Source organism: Myodes glareolus, chromosome 9 (assembly GCF_982192425.1).
Source record: "Myodes glareolus chromosome 9, mMyoGla1.1, whole genome shotgun sequence".
NCBI lineage: Eukaryota > Metazoa > Chordata > Mammalia > Rodentia > Cricetidae > Myodes > Myodes glareolus.
In genome coordinates, this window is record NC_142034.1 from 38968680 (window position 1) to 38987330 (window position 18651).

The 18651-nt window shown below is 46.1% G+C and overlaps 2 protein-coding genes and 1 long non-coding RNA gene across 4 annotated transcripts; all 3 read right to left on the minus strand.

The window, feature by feature from the left end:
* Window positions 1-361: 361 nt before the first annotated feature.
* Window positions 362-2757, minus strand: LOC125408381 (WAP four-disulfide core domain protein 18-like). Its single transcript, XM_048446647.3, has 3 exons — window positions 2543-2757; window positions 1775-1923; window positions 362-559 (listed from the first exon to the last, which is right to left on the minus strand). The coding sequence occupies exons 1-3, from the start codon at window positions 2604-2606 to the stop codon at window positions 542-544; spliced, it is 231 nt and encodes a 76-aa protein (XP_048302604.2). The 5' UTR covers window positions 2607-2757; the 3' UTR covers window positions 362-541.
* A 3888-nt stretch (window positions 2758-6645) lies between these two features.
* On the minus strand, window positions 6646-8772 carry LOC148120826 (WAP four-disulfide core domain protein 18-like). Of its 2 annotated transcripts, none has more exons than XM_087910165.1 (3): window positions 8617-8772; window positions 7834-7982; window positions 6646-6839 (listed from the first exon to the last, which is right to left on the minus strand). In XM_087910165.1, exons 1-2 carry the CDS (start codon window positions 8696-8698, stop codon window positions 7834-7836), a joined length of 231 nt encoding a protein of 76 aa, XP_087766291.1. In that variant the 5' UTR covers window positions 8699-8772; the 3' UTR covers window positions 6646-6839. The 2 variants fall into 2 exon arrangements, with proteins under 2 accessions (XP_087766291.1, XP_087766292.1); XM_087910166.1 differs by lacking the exon at window positions 6646-6839 and adding an exon at window positions 7335-7353.
* Window positions 8773-15664: 6892 nt separating this feature from the next.
* On the minus strand, window positions 15665-17849 carry LOC146893231 (uncharacterized). The gene is made up of 3 exons (XR_015003428.2): window positions 17763-17849; window positions 17014-17162; window positions 15665-15856 (listed from the first exon to the last, which is right to left on the minus strand). It is a non-coding gene; the product is annotated as an uncharacterized LOC146893231 (long non-coding RNA).
* Between the last annotated feature and the right edge of the window lie 802 nt (window positions 17850-18651).

The window sequence follows — 18651 nt, forward strand, 5'->3', positions numbered from 1 at the left end:
AGTCCAGCAGGAGGTTGTATTGCCTTCGAATGTGGAATTCCTGAGCCCTTCCTGCTCCTCCTGAATCATGACCCAGTAAACGCAGACCCAGCAGGCCTGCTTGGTGGGACATGCTCACTTCATTTTGTTTGTTTGACCAGACTTAAGGTCACAGAATGCACCCAGAAAATACTCTTCTGTCCTCTGCCATGTTTGCAGGCACAGACACAGCATGGGAAGAGGGATTATTTAGGATTAATTTGTACTGATCTGCTGGGATCCTGTGGGCTCAGTGAGCATGGGCCTCTGGAGGCTACAGGGATGGCTCTGCTAATCGGAGTAGTCAGTAGGCTGCACAAATGGGAAGAAATCTTCAACAAGACAATGCTAAGGATCATTTATTTTGGACACAAAGAATAGGAAGCAGTCACAGCATTACAGGCTCTCATCTTCTAAGGGTGCAATTCTAGGGCAAGAAAGTAGCAAGAACGGATTCCGTGGATTCAGAAAAAAACTTCCAGAGGTGGTCAACATTCGTGCTGATGGGTATCGAATCCATCTTTCACCAGCTGTCATCTGTCTACAATACAAATTTGATCATGATTTTCATCTGTTTAGAAAGGTCCAGCTGTTCAGCCCTCACGCTATGCTGGGCAGCTCATTACTGTGTGGATATGGCCTTTTGTCCTGTCCCCACCACCACCTCCACCCCCAACCCCAGACACCACAGCTCTCCATGGCTCTCATCTTCCCATCTGCCAAGAGGGCTGGCTTGTCTCCCACCATCTGAGCTTGCCCTCCTTGTCTAGTGTGCTCTGTGTATCCTACCTTAAGCTTCATCATGCTGGATCTCCACTCTTGCATCTCCCCTGCATCTCCTCAGGCAAAGCTAGTCTCCATTATCAGAACTTAGTAGACACTGGTGCAGCGCTCGTGCTGACACACAGGGCTGATTCTCCAGACTAGTAACATTTACTGCTTAATCTCCATTCTACCATGTGCTACCTGACATATAAAGTATTCAAATGGATGATGGGTCCCACTCACTTCCCTATCTCCCCCTCCCCTGAGCACCTGCTCTCCGGGAGAGTCAGCCCTCTTAGTCTGGGAATGGGAAGAGTGAGATATCCCAGTTAATGGCCATGTGGTCCTTGTCACGGTGACTTGTGTCACTGTAGTCGCTGTGGGAATCTTTGCAGAGGAGAAGGCCACAGAGGCTGTACCCCAGTGTCCTGCTGCCATTTACTTCCAGTTTCTTTCTCTTTGACACATCCAGACTCTTGTGTGCAGTCAATGGACAAAGCAACATAAAACTGTCTCACAAAAGTCCCCTGGACACTCAGTTACTCCTTTGAACATACCTTGACTGGATATGGTAGGTTGAATGGTAATGGCCCCCATGGGCTTATATATATTTGAACACACACACACACACACACACACACACACATATATATATATATATATATATATATATATATATATATATATATATGTATATATTATTGGCACATTTGTGGATGGTATAGGAGGTGTGGCCTGGAGAGAGGATTGGGGGTGTCAAAGTCCCACACTATTGCCAATCTTCTTGCTCTCAGCTTCATGATTTCGTGTCAAGATGTAAGTCTTCAGCTACTGCTCCAGCGCCATGCCTGTCTGCCTGCTGCCATGCTCCCCACCATGACGGTCATGGACTCCCTGTCTGAAACTGTGATCCCAGTAAACTCTTTCTTCTATAAGTTGCCTTGGTCACGGTGTCCCAACAGTAGGAAAGCGAGACCCTGACTGTACTCACTGAGGAAACAGGAGATGTGCAGACGTGACCACACCCATTGCTGCAGCACTTCGTTTTCTCAGGGCAGGAATCATCTCCAGTGCAGCTCTCAACACATGTTCCAAAAGTATTTGGGGGCACCTTGGGACAAGCTCCAGGTTTCTGCAATCCTGAAACACATAGTGGTATTTATGGAATCTGAAGCAGTCGGAAAGACAGGTTGAGAGCTGATGCTAGAGGTCAAAGCCTGGTCACCTGCAGGAAAGCAGCTAATTCTGTATTCTCCTTTGTACCCCAGGGCTCTTCCCTCAGCTTCACCGGCTCCAGTCTCTCTCTGAGGCCTGGGTGTTTCCTGGCCGTGGGAGAGTGTGCTCCCTCCCCAAAGCCTGTACAGTCTCAGAAGAAAGAACCTTCCACCATCACAGCCCCTTCTGTACACCTGAGAAGATGCTGTAAACCCTCTAATGACAGCCAGACCTCTCCCATCCCACCATACCCCATCTTCATCTCTGAGCAATGGCTCCTGTGACCCCCACATTCAAGGCACATCTCCAGAGTAGAGGAGCTGCCCTGATCTCTACCCCAGCTTCTGTCAGATCAGCTCTATCTCTCTCTCCCCCCACTCTTTCTCATATAAGAAATGTGGTATGATCACTCAAATAGGTCAAAAGAAGTGAGTTTTGATCCACACAGTAAGCACATGGCTTTCCCTTGTGGCAGCCGAGTCTCAGGCCCTGGTGACCTTTGAGCCCTCTCTACTCTCAGCCTGTATTCCCTTAGCACATTTACCTGTGGTAGAAGACAGAGTACAGGCAATCAAAGCCAGCAGAACCAAGACTGTGGATGTCTTCATGTTGGCTCTGACTGTGTTGAACACATACACATCAATTTATAGTCTCAGCAACTTTAGAAGCACACGTGTGACAGGAGGCAAGCAATCAGCAAGTACAGAAAAAAAGGAACTCTTCAGAAAGTGCCTGCGGCTATCCTGGCTCCTTCTGTTTCGTAACTGGCTTCTCTCTAAAGACAACGAGAACATTGTTTCTTGATAGGTAGGCTAGATAACCAGGGGGAAATCTAAGTATGTTTGAACACTGAGCTCCTCCTTACAGAACAGCTTAACCCTTTATGAATGGTGAGCAAAGGACAGCTCAGAGTGGAAACTGAAGCAGAGAGGCCGCCATGGAATGTCAGGGCCATCTGGGTTTTCCCCGACATCCAGTTCTGTCAGGCTGTAGCCTGCTTCTGGGAGAGACGGTGCTTGTGTCGTTTGGAGCTCTACAGATGAGATCCCTAAACAATTGTGGAATTTATTCCCCCTCTAACCTGCAGAAGTAGGCAATGAGGTTTCCCCTGGAAGAGAGGGATACTCAAAGATTTCCAAGTGACTATAGCCAGTACAAAGCAGGCAGGCTCTGCTGTGATGGTTGGTCTTCTTAGACCCAAGCTTTTCTGTAAGACAGGACTTTAGAAAGAAGGCCGCACTGGTGAGCAGAGGAGGAATGGGAGGCACAGGAGAACATGGCGCATCCCTGGTTGCTGAAGAGAGTGCCTGTCTCTTTTGTTGTCCCAATTATAGACTCCCAAGAAAGAGCTGAAGTGGAAAAATGCCAACAGCTGTGCGGATGCCATAGCCATCATGTGGCTGCCTTTGGAGTTATCTTTGCAGGTTACTTCTCAGGGACGGGGGTGGGGGGGGGCGTTTAGCCACAAGCCTTGCTCCATGTGTTTCCAGTCCTTCCTTCCGATTGAGGAAAACAATCTTGGTGCCTGTAACTTTTCCTATTCTGCTGTGTGCATCCTATGTCAGAAACAAAGGCAAATCATGTGTGTTTGTTTATAATGTCATAATTTATGGAATAACCATAAATTCATTCATAAGATCCAGCAGCTGTTTTCTATTTACTAATTCTTTTCTTTTTTTTTTCTTGTGACAGGGTTTATCTGTGTAGTACCTGGCTGTCCTGGAACTCACTCTGTAGATCATTCTGGTCTCCAGCTCATAGAGAGCAGCTTGCCTCTGCCTCCTGACTGCTGGGATTAAAAGCATGGGCCACTACTACTTGGTTTAAGACAAACCAGTTTTAGTGGAAGAAACTGGCCAGGCAGTTTTTCTTTCCCTTGTAACCCTGGCCAATGCAAACACACTTTCTTTTATTCCAACCTAAATTACTAATACTAACTCTTAATCACATATTACACAAAACACCGTAAATATACCGCTCCATCAATATACAAATATGTACTTACATGTGCTATAGAAATGGCTGTAAAGGGTTAATAGACCACAGAAGAATTCAAGAGATTTTAGAAGTCCCGAGGAACAGAAAAACAGAAGAATCTAGGTTTAAGCTAGATTGACAAGGTAATGACCCAGGGTGGAGAGGAGAGTCTGGAGAAACTATGGTGACTGCAGGTCAGGTCACATCAGGTCACCTGTTTGAAAACAGAGCTGTAAAGTTGAGTTTGGCTGCAGAAGCAAAGAGCAGGATTAGCCTGGATGAAGGAACCGGAGATCAGATGGATGGCAGATCCAGGTGATGAACAAAAATTAGACGGAGGAAGGAGCTATAAAAGGAGATCAAGAGTAGGGCAATAGGGCCATCCGAAAAATTCCACCCTGGCCCTGAAGCCAGAGTCAGCCAGCAAAACAAAACAGCAAAAAACTCACCCTGGCCCTGAAACCAGAGTCACTGAAAGAAACAAGTTGGCCCTCAAACCAGAACCAAAGAAACATAGTCTGACCCTGAGCCAGAGCCAAGGAAACATACTTTGGCCCTAAGACGAGAGCCAGTGAAAGAAACACACCCTGGTTCTGAAACTGTTAGGGTCTTAAAGAAGTCCCACAAAGACCACCAGACTTGTATGCAATTAGCAAGAGTGTTTAATGTTCAAGATAAAAGGAGATCCAGCATGCAGAGGCCACACACCTGACATAAAGGTAAAATGGGAATGACCCCAAGACAAGCTCCAGGCTCTTTTTATACACAGCTAAAGGAATTCTAAAGAAAGTGAGGTCATTCTATCTAGGATTGGCTTACATGAGTGCCAATCAGACTAATAGATTTCTGATTGGTTAGGGTTAGCAGGGGAGGACTAAAGCTATAGTCTTTGCAATTTTGGGCAGGCTTGGACAAATCCCAGGATCTGTCCTTTTTTGGTCATTGCCTTGAGGTACTGAGAGGCTGGCTTAGGTCTGGTAACTGCAGTTTCCCTGATGACCTCACCATCAGGGGCATTGGTGATGGATTGTACATAGTCCATGGCTTCCTCAGAAACTGCTTGTTTAGTTTCAAGAGGCAGGAACTGAGGCCTAATTTTTAAGTGAGTTATTAGAATCTTGGTATGGTATGAGATCCTGACCCTCTCAAAAGTAGAGCCAAAAGGTTAAAAACAGTCCAATGAAAGAAACACACTTTGGCCCTGAACCGGAGCCAAATCTGCTCTTGACTAACCGAACATGAAACCTACCAATTCCTGAGAAGAAACCCTACCAATCCTTGAGCAGAAAATCTAGGCAATCAGAGCTTATTTTAGCTCAAGGGGTCCAAAATCTGACCAATTCCCTCTCTGACAACCTCTGTCCCTAAGAAGGTCTACATAGCCCCTCTGCCTGTGCAGTTGGCCGCTGTCCTTCTCTATCCTGCAGAGGCAGCCACTCTTCTGGACTCCTCCTTCCCAGATAAATCTACTGAAAGAGTTTTGGGTGAAGATCTTTCTCCAGTGAGGAGCAGAATCTCTGCTGGGAAGCTCCCTTAGGGGAGCAGAGCAGAAGTAACAACTTTTCACCAGAGGCAGGGCAGATTGCTACGTTGCTGCAGAAGTTTTCCATTAGCAGAGTGAAGCAGAAGAAGTACCATCTTGGGCCTGAGCTGAGAAGAAATGGATATGGATACCTCTGCTGGGAAGCTGCATTATGGGTGCAGAGCAGAGCTCATCTGTGATGGTTCTCTCTCTCTCTCTCTCTCTCTCTCTCTCTCTCTCTCTCTCTCTCTCTCAGAGAGGAGCAGGATTGCCACATCCTGCAGGGAGCGCATCCCTGACTGGGCCCCAGCTTCAGGTATAGCCTGACTCCCTGACAAGTGAGGATACCTTTCTCCTCACAGTGCAGGTGCCCAGCATGCCTTCCCTTCACAGCTGTAGGTGGAGCCTGACTCCCTGACAAGTCAGGATACCTTTTCCTCTAGAGCTGTAGGTATCCAGGATACTTCCTTCACTAGCTGTAGGCAAAGCCTGACTTTCAAATAAGTCAGGATACCTTTTTCTCTGAAGCTATAACACTGGCATGGGGGTGAGAGTGGAGTAGATGTGCACATGAGGGTAGATGTCTGAGGACACCAGAGGTGTCAATATGCCGGAAGCAGGAGTTATAGAAAGTTGTCAGCCACCTGTAATAGATGTTGGGAACTGACCTCAGGTCCTCTGAAAGAGCAGCATGTGCTACTAACCCCTGAACCTCCTGCCCAAGCCTATTAAGTCTTGCTAAGCAGAACTCACAACCTAGAGGTCCTGGTCATACTCCTGGAGTAGGAGATCCAGTCCAACAGGTGGCTGTGCTACCTTAGAATGGGGAATTCCCTGAGCCCTTCCTGCTCCTCCTGAATCATGATCCAGTAACACAGCCCCAGCAGGCCTGCTCAGTGGTACAGACTTACTTCATTTTGTTTGCTTGACCAGACTTAAGGTCACAGAAAGCACCCAGGAAATATTCTTATGTCCTCTGCCATGATTGTAGATAAAAAAAACAGCAGGGGAAGAGGGATTATTTAGGAACTACTTGTCCTCTATCCTGGGACCTAGGTGTTAATGGGACCCTCTGGAGGCTACTGGGATGGCTCTGCTAATTGGAATAGTCAATAGGATGCACAAATAGGAAGAACTCATCAGCAGGAGAATGCTAAAGAGGTTTTATTTTGAACACAAAGACTGGGAAACAGTGACCACATTGTAGGCTTGTATCTTCTAAGGATGCAGTTCTAGGATGAGGGAGTAGCAGGCCCAGCTCCTTGGATTCAGAATCTTCTGGGGCTGATCATCAATCATGCTTATAAGCATCGAATCCATCCTTCTCAGGGCTGCCAGCCTTCTACAATACAAATTTGATCATGATTTTCGTTTGTTTAGAATGGTCCTACTGTTCAGCTCTCATGCTATGCTAGGCCGCTCATTACTGTTTGGATGTGGCCTTGTTGTCCTGTCCCCACCACTATCCCAGACACCATAGCTCTCCAGGGTAATCATTTCTCCATCTCCCAAAAAAGGTCTGCAAATCTTCCACCTTCTCAACTTGCCTTCCTTGTCTCGTGGGCTCTGTGTAACCTGACTTAACTTTCTCCTTATTGATCTCACTCTTGCAAACTTCTTCTCCCCATCCAGACACCAGACAAAGTTGGTCAGCATTATCAGAACTTAGTAGAGACTGGTGCAGCTCTCGTGCTGACCCCCAAATCTGTTTCTCTAGTATATTTACATCTTACTTCCATTCCCTCACAGGCCTACCTATTGCATAAGATATTCAAATGAATGAATCTTTCCATTTACTTCATTATCTTTGTCCCTCCCAGGAAAGCCTGCTCTCTGGGAGAGTCAGCCTTCTTAGTCTGGGGAGGGGAAGAGTGCTCTATCCCAGTTTATGGCCATGTGGTCCTTGTCACGGTGACTTGTGTCACTGTAGTCGCTGTGGGGATCTTTGTGGAGGAGAGGGCCACAGAGCCTGTACCCCAGTGTCCTGCTGCCGTTTACTTCCAGTTTCTTTCTCTTGGTCACATCTAGACCCTTGTGTGCAGTCAGTGGACAAAGCAGCATGAGACTGTCCCACCAAAGTCCCCTGGACACTCACTACTCCCTTGGATATATCTTAAAAGGATTTGGTGGTTTGAATGGTTAAGTTACAAAAAAGTGTGTATATTTGCATTTTTGGTGCATAGTTGTTGGAGCTTATGTGCAAGAGTTAGGAGGTGTGTCCTTGCTGGAGGTGATGTATCACTGGAGACAGGAGTAAGAGTTTGAAAGTTTCTTTTATAAGTTGTCTTGGTCACGGTGTCACAACAATAGGAAAGCGAGACCCTGACTGTACTCACTTAGGAAACAGGAGATTTGCAGACATGACCACACCCATTGCTGCAGCACTTCATTTTTCCAGGGCAGGAATCATCTCCAGAGCATCTTTCAACACATGCTCCACCAGTATTTGGGGGCACCTTGGGACAAGCTCCAGGTTTCTGCAATCCTGAAATACATAGTGGTGTTTATGGAATCTGAAGCAGTCGGAAAGACAAGGTTGAGAGCTGATGCTAGAGGTCAAAGCCTGGTCACCTGCAGGAAAGCAGCTAATTCTGTATTCTCCTTTGCACCCCAGGGCTCTTCCCTCAGCTTCACCAGCTCCAGTCTCTCTCTGAGGCCTGGGTGTTTCCTGGCCATGGGAGAGTGTGCTCCCTCCCCAAAGCCTGTACTGTCTCTGCAGAGAGAACCACCATCACAGCCCCTTCTTTACATCTGAGAAGATGCTATAAACTTCTCTAATGACAGCCAGACCTCTCCCATCCCACCATCCCCCAGCTTTATCTCTGAGCAATGGCTTACATGAGTCCCACATCCAAGACACATCTCCAAACTAGATAAGGAGTCCTGATCCCTAATCCAGCTTCTGTCAGAGGCAACTCTCTCTCTCTCTCTCTCTCTCTCTCTCTCTCTCTCTCTCTCCAACAGAAAGATAAGAAATAAAGAGCGTTTACTCCTGTAGGCCATAAGGAGTTTGCTCTAAGCGATTGTCAGAAGACTTTGCCCTGTGGCAGCTGAGTCTCAGCCTGTAGTGACCTTGAGCCCTCCCCTGCTCTTAGCTTGTATCCCCTTGGCACACTTACTTCCAGAAGAAGACAGAGGATAGGCCGTGTCCATCACTGTGGCGATCAAAACCACCAAAACCAAGACTGTGGGTGTCTTCATGTTGGCTCTGGCTGGGCTGAATGCCCAAGTCAATTTATACCCTCAGTAACGCTAGAAGCCTGGGTGTGACAGGAAACAGTCAACTGGGAAGTATAGGCAAAAGAGCTTCCCAGAAAGTGCCTGCTAATGGCCTGACTCCCTTTTCTATTTCATAACTGGCTTATCTCTAATTACAATTAGAGTACCATTTCTTGATAGGTAACATAGATAACCAGGAAAGAAAATTATGTATGTTTTAGCACTGAGTTCCTCCTTAGAGCACAACTTAGCCCTTTATACATGGTGAGCAAGGAAAATGATTGCTTCTGTGTAGCTCAGCAACTCACTGAAGTGAAGCCGAGACAGTCACTGTGGAGGGTCAGGGCCATTTCAGGCTTCCTGGATATCTGGTTGTGTGTGATGCAGCCCACTTCTGGGAGAGACAATGCTTGAGTCCTTTGGAGTTCTCTAGATGAGACCTTTGAAGAGGTGTGGAATCTGGGCCCCTCTCCCCTGCAGTAGGCAATGAAGTGTACCCTGGAAGAGATGGATACTCAACCATTTCAAAGTGGCCAGAGCAAGTTCAAAGGAGGCAGGCTCCCCTGTGATGGCTGATTGTCTTACAGCAATGTTTCTCTATAAGACAGGTCTTTAGTGAGAAGGCTGCAGGAGTGAGCAGAGGAGGGAAGGGAGCCACAGGGGACACGCGGTGTCCCTAGTCCCTGAGGAGTATGCTTGCCTCTTTTACTGGCCTAATTATAGGCTCTCAGAGAAAGACGTGAGGTGGTAAAATGCCAAGAGTTAAAAAATTAGACAGATGAAGGAGCTATATAAGGAGACCTAGTGTAGGGTAATAGGGCCACCCGAGGAAATCCACCCTGGGCCAGAAGCCAGAGTCACTCAACAAAACAAAACAAAGCAAAACAAACAAACAAAAATCTCACTGTAACCCAAAGACTATAATCAGTGAAAGAAACAATTTGGCCCTGAAACCAGAACCACAGAAACACGGTCTGACCCTGAACCAAAGCCAAGGAAACACACTTTAGCACTAAGACCAGACCCAGTGAAAGAAACACACTCTGGCCCTGAAATTGTTAGGGTCTTAAAGAAGTCCTTCAAAGACCACCAGACTTGTATGCAATTAGCATGAGTGTTTAATGTTCCAGATACAAAGAGATCCTCTGGATGCGCATGTGGGTCCCCAGGCTTCATGTGGGAGTGATGGATCCAGGCAGGGACCCCATCTACTTTAACAGCCACGGGCAAAGACAGGATGACAGTGTGGAGCCTCTTCCATTCAAACTATAAAGTCTCTTTCCAATGTTGTTTGGTGACTGCTAGAACCCCTGACCAGACTCCATGGGACACATGAGGTAGTTCCTTCTCAGGCTGCTTGCAGCTTGGGCCAGACTTATTTCTAGACTGGAGAGAGAACTTGTAGGATGTAAAGAATATTTTTATCATTAAATTCACTTATTGTCTGCCTTAAGGTTTGGCAGAATGGGTGGAGGCCTGATGTACACGATGTCAAATGGGGTTAGGCCCAAGGTATAGGGGGAATTGCGAACCCAGTAAAGATTAAAGGGAGAGAGAGAAACCCAGCACCACCAGTCTCAAGGGTTAATTTAGTTGAGGTCTCCTTTAGAGTCCAGTTCATCCTTTCTACCTGGTCAGAACTCTGGCAACAGTTTGCACAATGACATTTCCAGTTAGTCCCTAGAACCTTAACTCGCTTTTGTGGGACCTGTGAGATGAACGCAGGCAGGTCTGTTGTCTGAGTCTAGGAGTTCCGGGAAGCCACACACTGGGATGATCTTTTCTTATAGTTTCTTAAGTACTGCTCCATGTTTGGTTGGAAAGACCTCAGCCCATCCTGAAAAGATATCAACAAAGACTAATAAATATTTGTATAATAAATATTTGTATAATAAATGGCCATATAGGCCTGCTTCTTCCTCAGTGAAGTTGATTTCCCAGTTTGTTTCTGGTCTGGTTTTGATTCTCCTTTCTCAGTGTACAGTCCTTATGACCATGCTCTTTGCATTTACAAGATGGCATTTGAGACACCAGCCTAAGGCCTCTGCCATCTTAGCCTTAAGGCCAACAACCCTGAGATGTGTTTTCCTTAGAAGGTCGTCTTGCATTTTCTTCTCTCCCAGGTGGGTACTCTGATGTACCTGCTTGACTAGATGAGTGGCAAAGTCTGTTGGAAGAATAACTCGTCCATCTGGGGTCTTGAACCATCCATCCTTGTCCTTGTAAGCACTGGTGCAAGAGTGAATCCTTTGGAGCTCTTGGTTGATGTATGATGAAAAATCTGGCAGCGTGGGAAGCACTATTTTTGGGGGTGTGACCGCAGAATGTTTGTCATCTGGAGGGCGGCTTCCGTTGTTGTTGTGTCTGCCTGGTTGTTCCATCTGGAAATGGGGTCCTCTCCTTTTTGGTGCCCCAGGCAGTGCATGACAGTTATTTGTCTGGGCAGCCAGATGGCCTGTAAGAGGTCTAAAATCTAGTATTTATTTTTAATAGTCTTTCCTTCTTCAGTTAATAACCCTCTTCCCTTGTAGATGGTGCCATGGATGTGCACCTTGGTAAGCGCATATTGGCTATCAGTATAGATGTTAAGTCTCTTGTCCTTTCCCAACTCTAGTGCCTTAGTCGAGCTATCAGTTCAGCCCTTTGTGTGGATGTCCCAGGAGTATGGTCTCTGCCAATATTACCCCTCCCTGAGTGGGGCCGGCTGTGCCTGCATACCTGGTACCATCTTTGATAAAGCTACTGCCATCAGTAAACCATGTTACCTCAACCCTCATCAGAGGGACATACTTGAGGTCTGAGTCATCTAGTTGGTGACGATGACTCAGGATGTCCATACAGTCATGGAGAGGTTGGTCCAGGTCTTGATCTAGCAGCAGGGTGGCCACTGAATTCTGGGTGAGTTCAAGAGAAGAGGCTGATAGTCAGTCAAGTGTTAGTTAGCCACCTATGGCGGGTGTTTAAGAATTCCCTCATAGCATGGGGTTTTGTTACCTTAAGGGCTTGTCCCAAGGTCAGTTGTCTGAGTCTTTAATTAGTAAGGGAGTTGTTGCAATTATACAGAGGCAAGGAGGCCAACCAGCAGCCAACAGGTTCAATCTTTTTGATAAGTAGACTACCAGCCTCTTCCACGGGCCAATGGTTTGCATTGATTTCCCTTTGACAATTCCCTCTTTTTTTGTCCACATATAGGTGGAAGGGCTTGGTGACATCTGGTAGTGGCAAAGCAGGTCCATCTAGTAGAGCTGCCTTGATTTCATCAAAGGGTTTTTTTTTCATCTGTGGAGTCCAGTAAGAAGGAGTTTCCCTACCCTTGAGCCTCACATAGGGCTGTGCCAATTCAACAAACCCAGGGATCCAGAGCTTACACAACCCAGCCGATCCCAGAAAATCCATCACTTCTCGATGGTTGTTGGGTCTGTTGAAAGTTATCCCTTACCCCCTTGAGTATGTATTCCAGATAAGTTACCTCGGTCTGGCAGAGTTGATCCTACCAGATGCATATGCAATTAGCACGACTGTTCAGTTCTCAAGCATGAAAAGTGATCCAGCATACAGAGGTCACACACCTGACATAAAGGCCCATTGGCAATGATGCCCAGAGAAACTCACAGGTTCCGTTCATACATGGTTAAAGGAATTCTAAAGGAAGAACCTTCATTGTATGTAGGATTGGCTTACATGAATGACAATCAGACTAGTTTCATATTGATTAGGGCTAGAAGGGGTAGGCTAAGGCTATAGCTTTCCATTTGGGGGCAAGCTTGTAGAAGTCTCAGGATCTTTCATTATTTGGTTATAACTATGGGGTTGGCTTCAGTCTGATACATGCAGTTTTTCTGATGACCTTGCCATCAAGGGCATTGGTGATTGATTGTCCATTTCATGGCTTCCTCAGAAACTACCAGTTCATTTTCAAGAGGCAGGGACTAAGGCCTAATTGTTAAGTGAGTTATTGGTAGCCTGGTTTGGCATTTGCCTGGCCCTCTCAAAAGTAGAGCCAAAAGGCTAAAATGGACCAGTGAGAGAAACACACTTTGGCCCTAAAACCAGAGTCAAATCTGCCCTTAACTAACTGAACATGAAACCTACTAATCCCTGAGCAGAAAATCTAGGCAATCAGAGCTTGTCTAAGCTTACAGGACCAAAATATGACCAATTCCCTCTCTGAAAACCTCTGTCCCTAAGACGGTCTATATAGCCCCTCTGCCTGTACAGTTGACAGCTGTCCTTCTCTATCCTGCAGAGGCAGCCCGATACCTTGACTTCAGAATTTGGATCTAAGGATATGATACTTTGGAAAAGAGTTTCTTCTTTTGTTTTCACAGAGGATGAGACCCTGTGGATTGCTTCTATCCCAATATGGTATGATAGACCACGCCCTCCTGAAAGTTTGCTGTGAACACCCTCAAAAAATTACTTCATTCAACTGCCAACTGAGATGAACCTGGCAGACAGGTTATACCATGAAAGACCTGATATACAGCGCCCCTATACAGCAGGAAGATGTTTGGAGAGAAATAACTACGTCCATATTCCCAGATATTGTTTATAAATATTCCTTTACATTTAAAGGGGGATATGATATAGATATGAATAATTTGCTTTGTTATGGATTTTAAGGTTAATTTTGTTATATGTATATATGTTTCTTCTCTTGACTAAGGTATTGTGATTATGTAGTTCATTTAAAAATGTAATGTATATTTAGGATATATAGGTTATTAATGGATGATCATCAATAATCATCAAGCTTGTAGTCATTAATAGTTAGATTTTCTAGATGTGCATAGATATATTTCAGGTAGGCATTCTTCGTATCTTTCAAAGACTACAGAATATGGCATTTAATGTTTTAATAACTTAGGGTTTTCATGACAATGAGACACATCTGCTCCTGGCAGCACCAATCTACTTCAAGAGAAAGATGGGCATCAAAGGGGCTACTTATGGAGTTTGATAGCCACTTGGGCAAGAAACGGCTCTTGCCTGGACTGTTGCATAAACTGGACAACAGAGAGCCCATAGAGAGAGGAATGCTGAACTTGCTTAAAGGTGAGATGGTCTTTCGGGGTTCCTGATTCATGAAAGAGTCTGTGAGACATTCTGCAGGACACAGCAGATAGTGACTGAACTGCCTTTGAAATTTCCTGCTTCATGGAAAAATCTGCTGGATACTATGGGCCTAAAGGCTGAAGATGGATGTCCCAATGGTACAGAGGAACTTTGGGTGACTGTCCAGGCAGCAAGATGTCTCTGTCATTTCTAGAGTTTTGGAAGTTGCTTACTTCTTGTTTACTTAAGTAATATTATATTCTTCTGGAGTCTTTGATGGAGTTGAAGAATAGTTAGTTATAGTTATAGTTTTCCATTATTATGATAAAGATAAAATAGATATAAATATTGTAACTGTAATTCTTACTCGATAACTGTTTTGTTATATGTAATTTTACTATGTTAAAGTGAAAGTCTTTCTTTTTTGTTTAAATAGAAAAAGGGGAAATGATGTAGATGGGCCTTCTGTCTATGTGTTATTTTCATTGGTTAATAAAGAGACTGCCTTGGCCCTTTGATAGGACAGAAAATTAGGTAGGCGGAGTAAACAGAACAGAATGCTGGGAAGAGAGCAATGAGACAGACGCCATGGAGCCAGCCACCAGATCAGACATGCTGAATCTCTCCTGGTAAACCACGACCTCATGGTGACATACAGATTATTAGAAATGGGTTAATCAAGATGTGAGAGTTAGCCAGTAACTAACTCTCTAGAGATAATAGGCCAGGCAGTGTTTAAATGAATACAATTTGTGTGTTGTTATTTCTGGGGCTAAATTAGCCATGCGGGAGCTGGGCGGGACGAAAAGCAGGCCTGCCTGCTGCTCCTCACTACAGTAGCCACTCTCCTGGACTCCTCCTTCCCAGATAAATCTACTGAAAGAGTTTTGGGTGAAGATCTTTCCCCAGTGTGGAGTAGAATCTCTGCCGGGAAGTTCTCTTAGGGGAGCAGAGCAGAACAAACAACTTTCCACCAGAGCCAGGGCAGATTGTACATTTCTGAAGAGGTTTTCCATTAGCAGAGTGAAGCAGAAGAAATACCATCTTGGGCCTGAGCTGAGAAGAAATGGATACCTCTGCTGGGAAGCTGCATTATGGGTGCAGAACAGAGCTCCTCTGGGATGGCTCTCTCTCTCTCTCTCTCTCTCTCTCTCTCTCTCTCTCTCTCTGAGAGGAGCAGGCTTGACACATCCTGCAGGGAAAGCATCCCCCACTGGATCACTGGATCCTAACTTCAGGTGTAGCCTGACTGCCTGACAAGTCAGGATACCTTTTCCTCTAGAGCTGTAGGTATCCAGGATACTTCCTTCACTAGCTGTAGGCAAAGCCTGACTTTCAAATAAGTCAGGATATCTTTCCCTCCGGAGCTGTAATACTGGCATGGGGGTGAGAGTGGGGTACATGGGAACATGAGGGCAGGTGTGTCTAAGGATGTCAAAGGTATCAGTATCCCTAAAGTAGGAATTATAGTAAGTTGTCAGTTATCTGCAATGGATGCTGGGAACTGACCTCAGGTCCTCTGCTCCTGGAGTAGGAGATCCAGTCCAGCAGGAGGTTGTATTGCTTAGAATGGGAAATTCCCTGAGCCCTTCCTGCTCCTCCTGAATCATGATCCAGTAAACACAGACCCAGCAGGCCTGCTTGTTGTGACATGCTCACTTCATTTTGTTTGCTTGAGCAGACTTAAGGTCACAGAATTCACCCAGAAAATACTCTTATGTCCTCTGCCACGTTGGAGGTACAGACATGGCACGGGAAGAGGATTACTTAGCAGCACTTTGTCCCCAATCTTCTGGGCTCAGTGTTCATGGGACTCTCTGGAGCCTACAGGGATGGCTTTGCAGATCAATATAGTTGACAGGAAGAGCAAAGGGGAAGAACTCTTCAGCAAGAGAATGCTAATAAGTGTTTATTTTAGACACAAAGACTAGAAGGCAGTCACAACATTATAGTTTTTCATCTTCTAAGGGTGCAATTCTAGGGCAAGAAAGTAGCAAGCATGGATTCCGTGGATTCAGAAAAATAATCTTCCAGAGGTGCTTATGAGTATCGAATCAAATTCATCTTTCACCAGCTGTCATCTGTCTACAATACAAATTTGATCATGATTTTCATCTGTTTAGAAAGGTCCAGCTGCTCAGCCCTCCCGCTATGCTGCATAGCTCATTACTGTTTGGATGTGGCCTTGTTCTCCTGTCCCCACCCTCACCCCGGCTCCCAGACACCGCAGCTCTCCATGGCTCTCATCTCCCCATCTCCCAAGGAAGATCTGCAAATCTCCCAACATGTGAACTTGCCTTTCTTGTCTGGAAGGGCTTTGTGTAATATATCTTAAACTTTTTCCTCATTGATCTTTACTCTTTCGGCTCTTCCTTTCTCCTCATCCTGACACCAGTCAAAGCTGGTCTCCATTATCAGAACTTAGTAGACACTGGCACAGTGCTCATGCTGACACACCGGGCTGATTCTCCAGACTAGTTACATTTACTGCTTAATCTCCATTCTACCACTTGCTACCTGACATATAAAGTATTCAAATGGGTGACGGGTCCCACTCACTTCCCTGTCTCTCCCTCCCCTGAGCAACTGCTCTCCGGGAGAGTCAGCCCTCTTAGTCTGGGGAGGGGAAGAGTGCGCTATCCCAGTTAATGGCCATGTGGTTCTTGTCACGGTGACTTGTGTCACTGTAGTCACTGTGGGGATCTTTGCAGAGGAGAGGCCACAGAGGCTGTACCCCAGTGTCCTGCTGCCATTTACTTCCAGTTTCTTTCTCTTGGTCACATCTAGACCCTTGTGTGCAGTCAGTGGACAAAGCAACATGAGAGTGTCCCACCAAAGTCCCCTGGACACTCACTACTCCCTTGGACATACCTGGAAAGGGTGTGGTGCTTTGACTGGTAACCTCCATGGGATTACATATTTGATTACTTGGTTCACAGTTGTTGGAGCATTTGTGGAAGGATTGGGAGGTGTGGCCTTGTTGGAGGAGATGCACTGGGGACAGGCTTGGAGGTGACAAAGGCTCACATTATTCCCACTTAACTTGTTCTCTCTTTCATGATATTATGCCAAGATGTAAGTCTTCAGCTACTGCTCCAGTGCCATGCCTGCCTGCCTGCTGCCATGCTCCCCACCAAGAAGGTCATGGACTCACTATCTGTAAGCCCAAAAGAAACTCATCTGTAAGTGCTTTGGTCATAGTTTCACAACAGTAGGGAAGTAAGACATGGGTCTATATTCACTTTAAAGACGGGGGCTACGCAGAGATGACCACACCCATTGCTGCAGCACTTCTTTTCCCTGGGGCATGATTCATCTCCTGAACAGCGTTCAAGACAACGTCCAACACCTGCTGTAGGTATCTTGGGACAAGCACCAGGTTTCTGAAATCCTGAAATACACAATGGTGTTTATGGAGCCTGAAGCATTCGGAAAGACAAGGCTGAGAATTTATGTGAGAGGCCTAAAGCCTGGTCACCTGCAGGAAGCCAGCTTATTCCATAGTCTCCTTTACACCTGGGACTCTTCCCTCAGCTTCATCAGCTCCAGACTTGCTCTTAAGCCTGGATGCTCAGTCTGGTCATGGGAGGGTGTGCTCCTTCCCCAAAGCCTATACAGTCTCAGTAGAAAGAACATTCTATCATCACAGCTCCTTCTGAGGAGGTGCTATAAAACCTCTGACAATCAGACCTCTCCCATTCCACCATACCTTGGGTTCATCTCTGAGCAATGGCTCCATGACCCCCACATTCAAGGCACATCTCTAGATTAGATGAACTGCCTTGATATCTACCCCAGCCTCAGTCAGACCAACTCCCCCGCCGCCCCCCCCCCAATAAGAAATAACAAACTGATCACTTCTTAGGCCAAAGGAAAAGAATTTGATCCAACCAGTGGGCACATGGCTTTCCCCTATGGCAGGTGAGTCCTCAGGCCATAGTGGTCTTTGGGTCCACTCTGTTCTCGACTCGTGTTCCCTTAGCACACTTACACCAGGAAGAAGATTTCTGAGCACAGGTCATGTCCAGCTCCACAGTGATCAAAGCCAACAGAATCAAAACTGTGGCTGTCTTCCTGTTGGCTCTGCCTGAGCTGGATGCACAAATCAATTTATAGTCTCCATGTTGCTAGAGGTTGGGTGTGACAGGAGGCAGTCAGTGGGGAAGTCCATAAAACAAGAGCTCTCCAGAAACTGCCCACCAAGAGCCTGCCTCCTTTTTCTATTTCATGACTGGTTTTGTTTCAGTTTTTTACTGGTAGATGCGAATGATAACCACAAGAGGTTTAGCATTGTTTTCCTTCTTACACCACAGCTTAACTACTTATGAATGGGGAGGGAAGGAAATAATTGTTTCAGTGTAGCTCAACAGCTCAGAGTGAGAGCTGAGGCCAAGACAGCCACTGAGGAGTGTCTGGATTATCTGGGGCTTCCTAGACATCCAGGTGTAAGGCTGTAGTCTGCATCTGGGAGAGACGGTGCTTGTGCCCTCTGGAGCTCTATAGATGAGATACTAACAACTGTGGAATTTGTGCTCCTCTAACCTGCAGAAGGAGGCATTGACGTCCCTCCTGGAAGAGATGGATATTCAAAGATTTCAGTGTGGTTCGAGCCAGTTGAAAATAAAGACAGGCTCCCCTGTGATGGTTGGTCATCTGAGACCAGTGCTTTTCTGTAAGACAGGTCTCTAGAAAGAAGGCTGCACTGGGGAGCAAAGGAGGAATGGGGGCCACAGGAGACATTCAGTGTCTCTGGTCCCTGATGAGAGACCCTGCCTCTTTTGATGTCAGAGTTACAGACTCTGAGAAAATGATCTGTAGTGGTAAAATGTCAACAGCTGTGGGACGCCCTAGTCACTGGGGATTGGATTTGGAGATGTCTT

Coding starts and splice junctions, on each gene's coding strand:
- LOC148120826 (XM_087910165.1), bottom strand. CDS start 8,698: ATGAAGACACCCACAGTCTTGGTTTTGGTGGTTTTGATCGCCACAGTG. Junction 7,983..8,616: donor TCCTCTGTCTTCTTCTGGAA/GTAAGTGTGCCA, acceptor TATGTATTTCAG/GATTGCAGAAACCTGGAGCT.
- LOC125408381 (XM_048446647.3), bottom strand. CDS start 2,606: ATGAAGACATCCACAGTCTTGGTTCTGCTGGCTTTGATTGCCTGTACT. Junction 1,924..2,542: donor TACTCTGTCTTCTACCACAG/GTAAATGTGCTA, acceptor TATGTGTTTCAG/GATTGCAGAAACCTGGAGCT.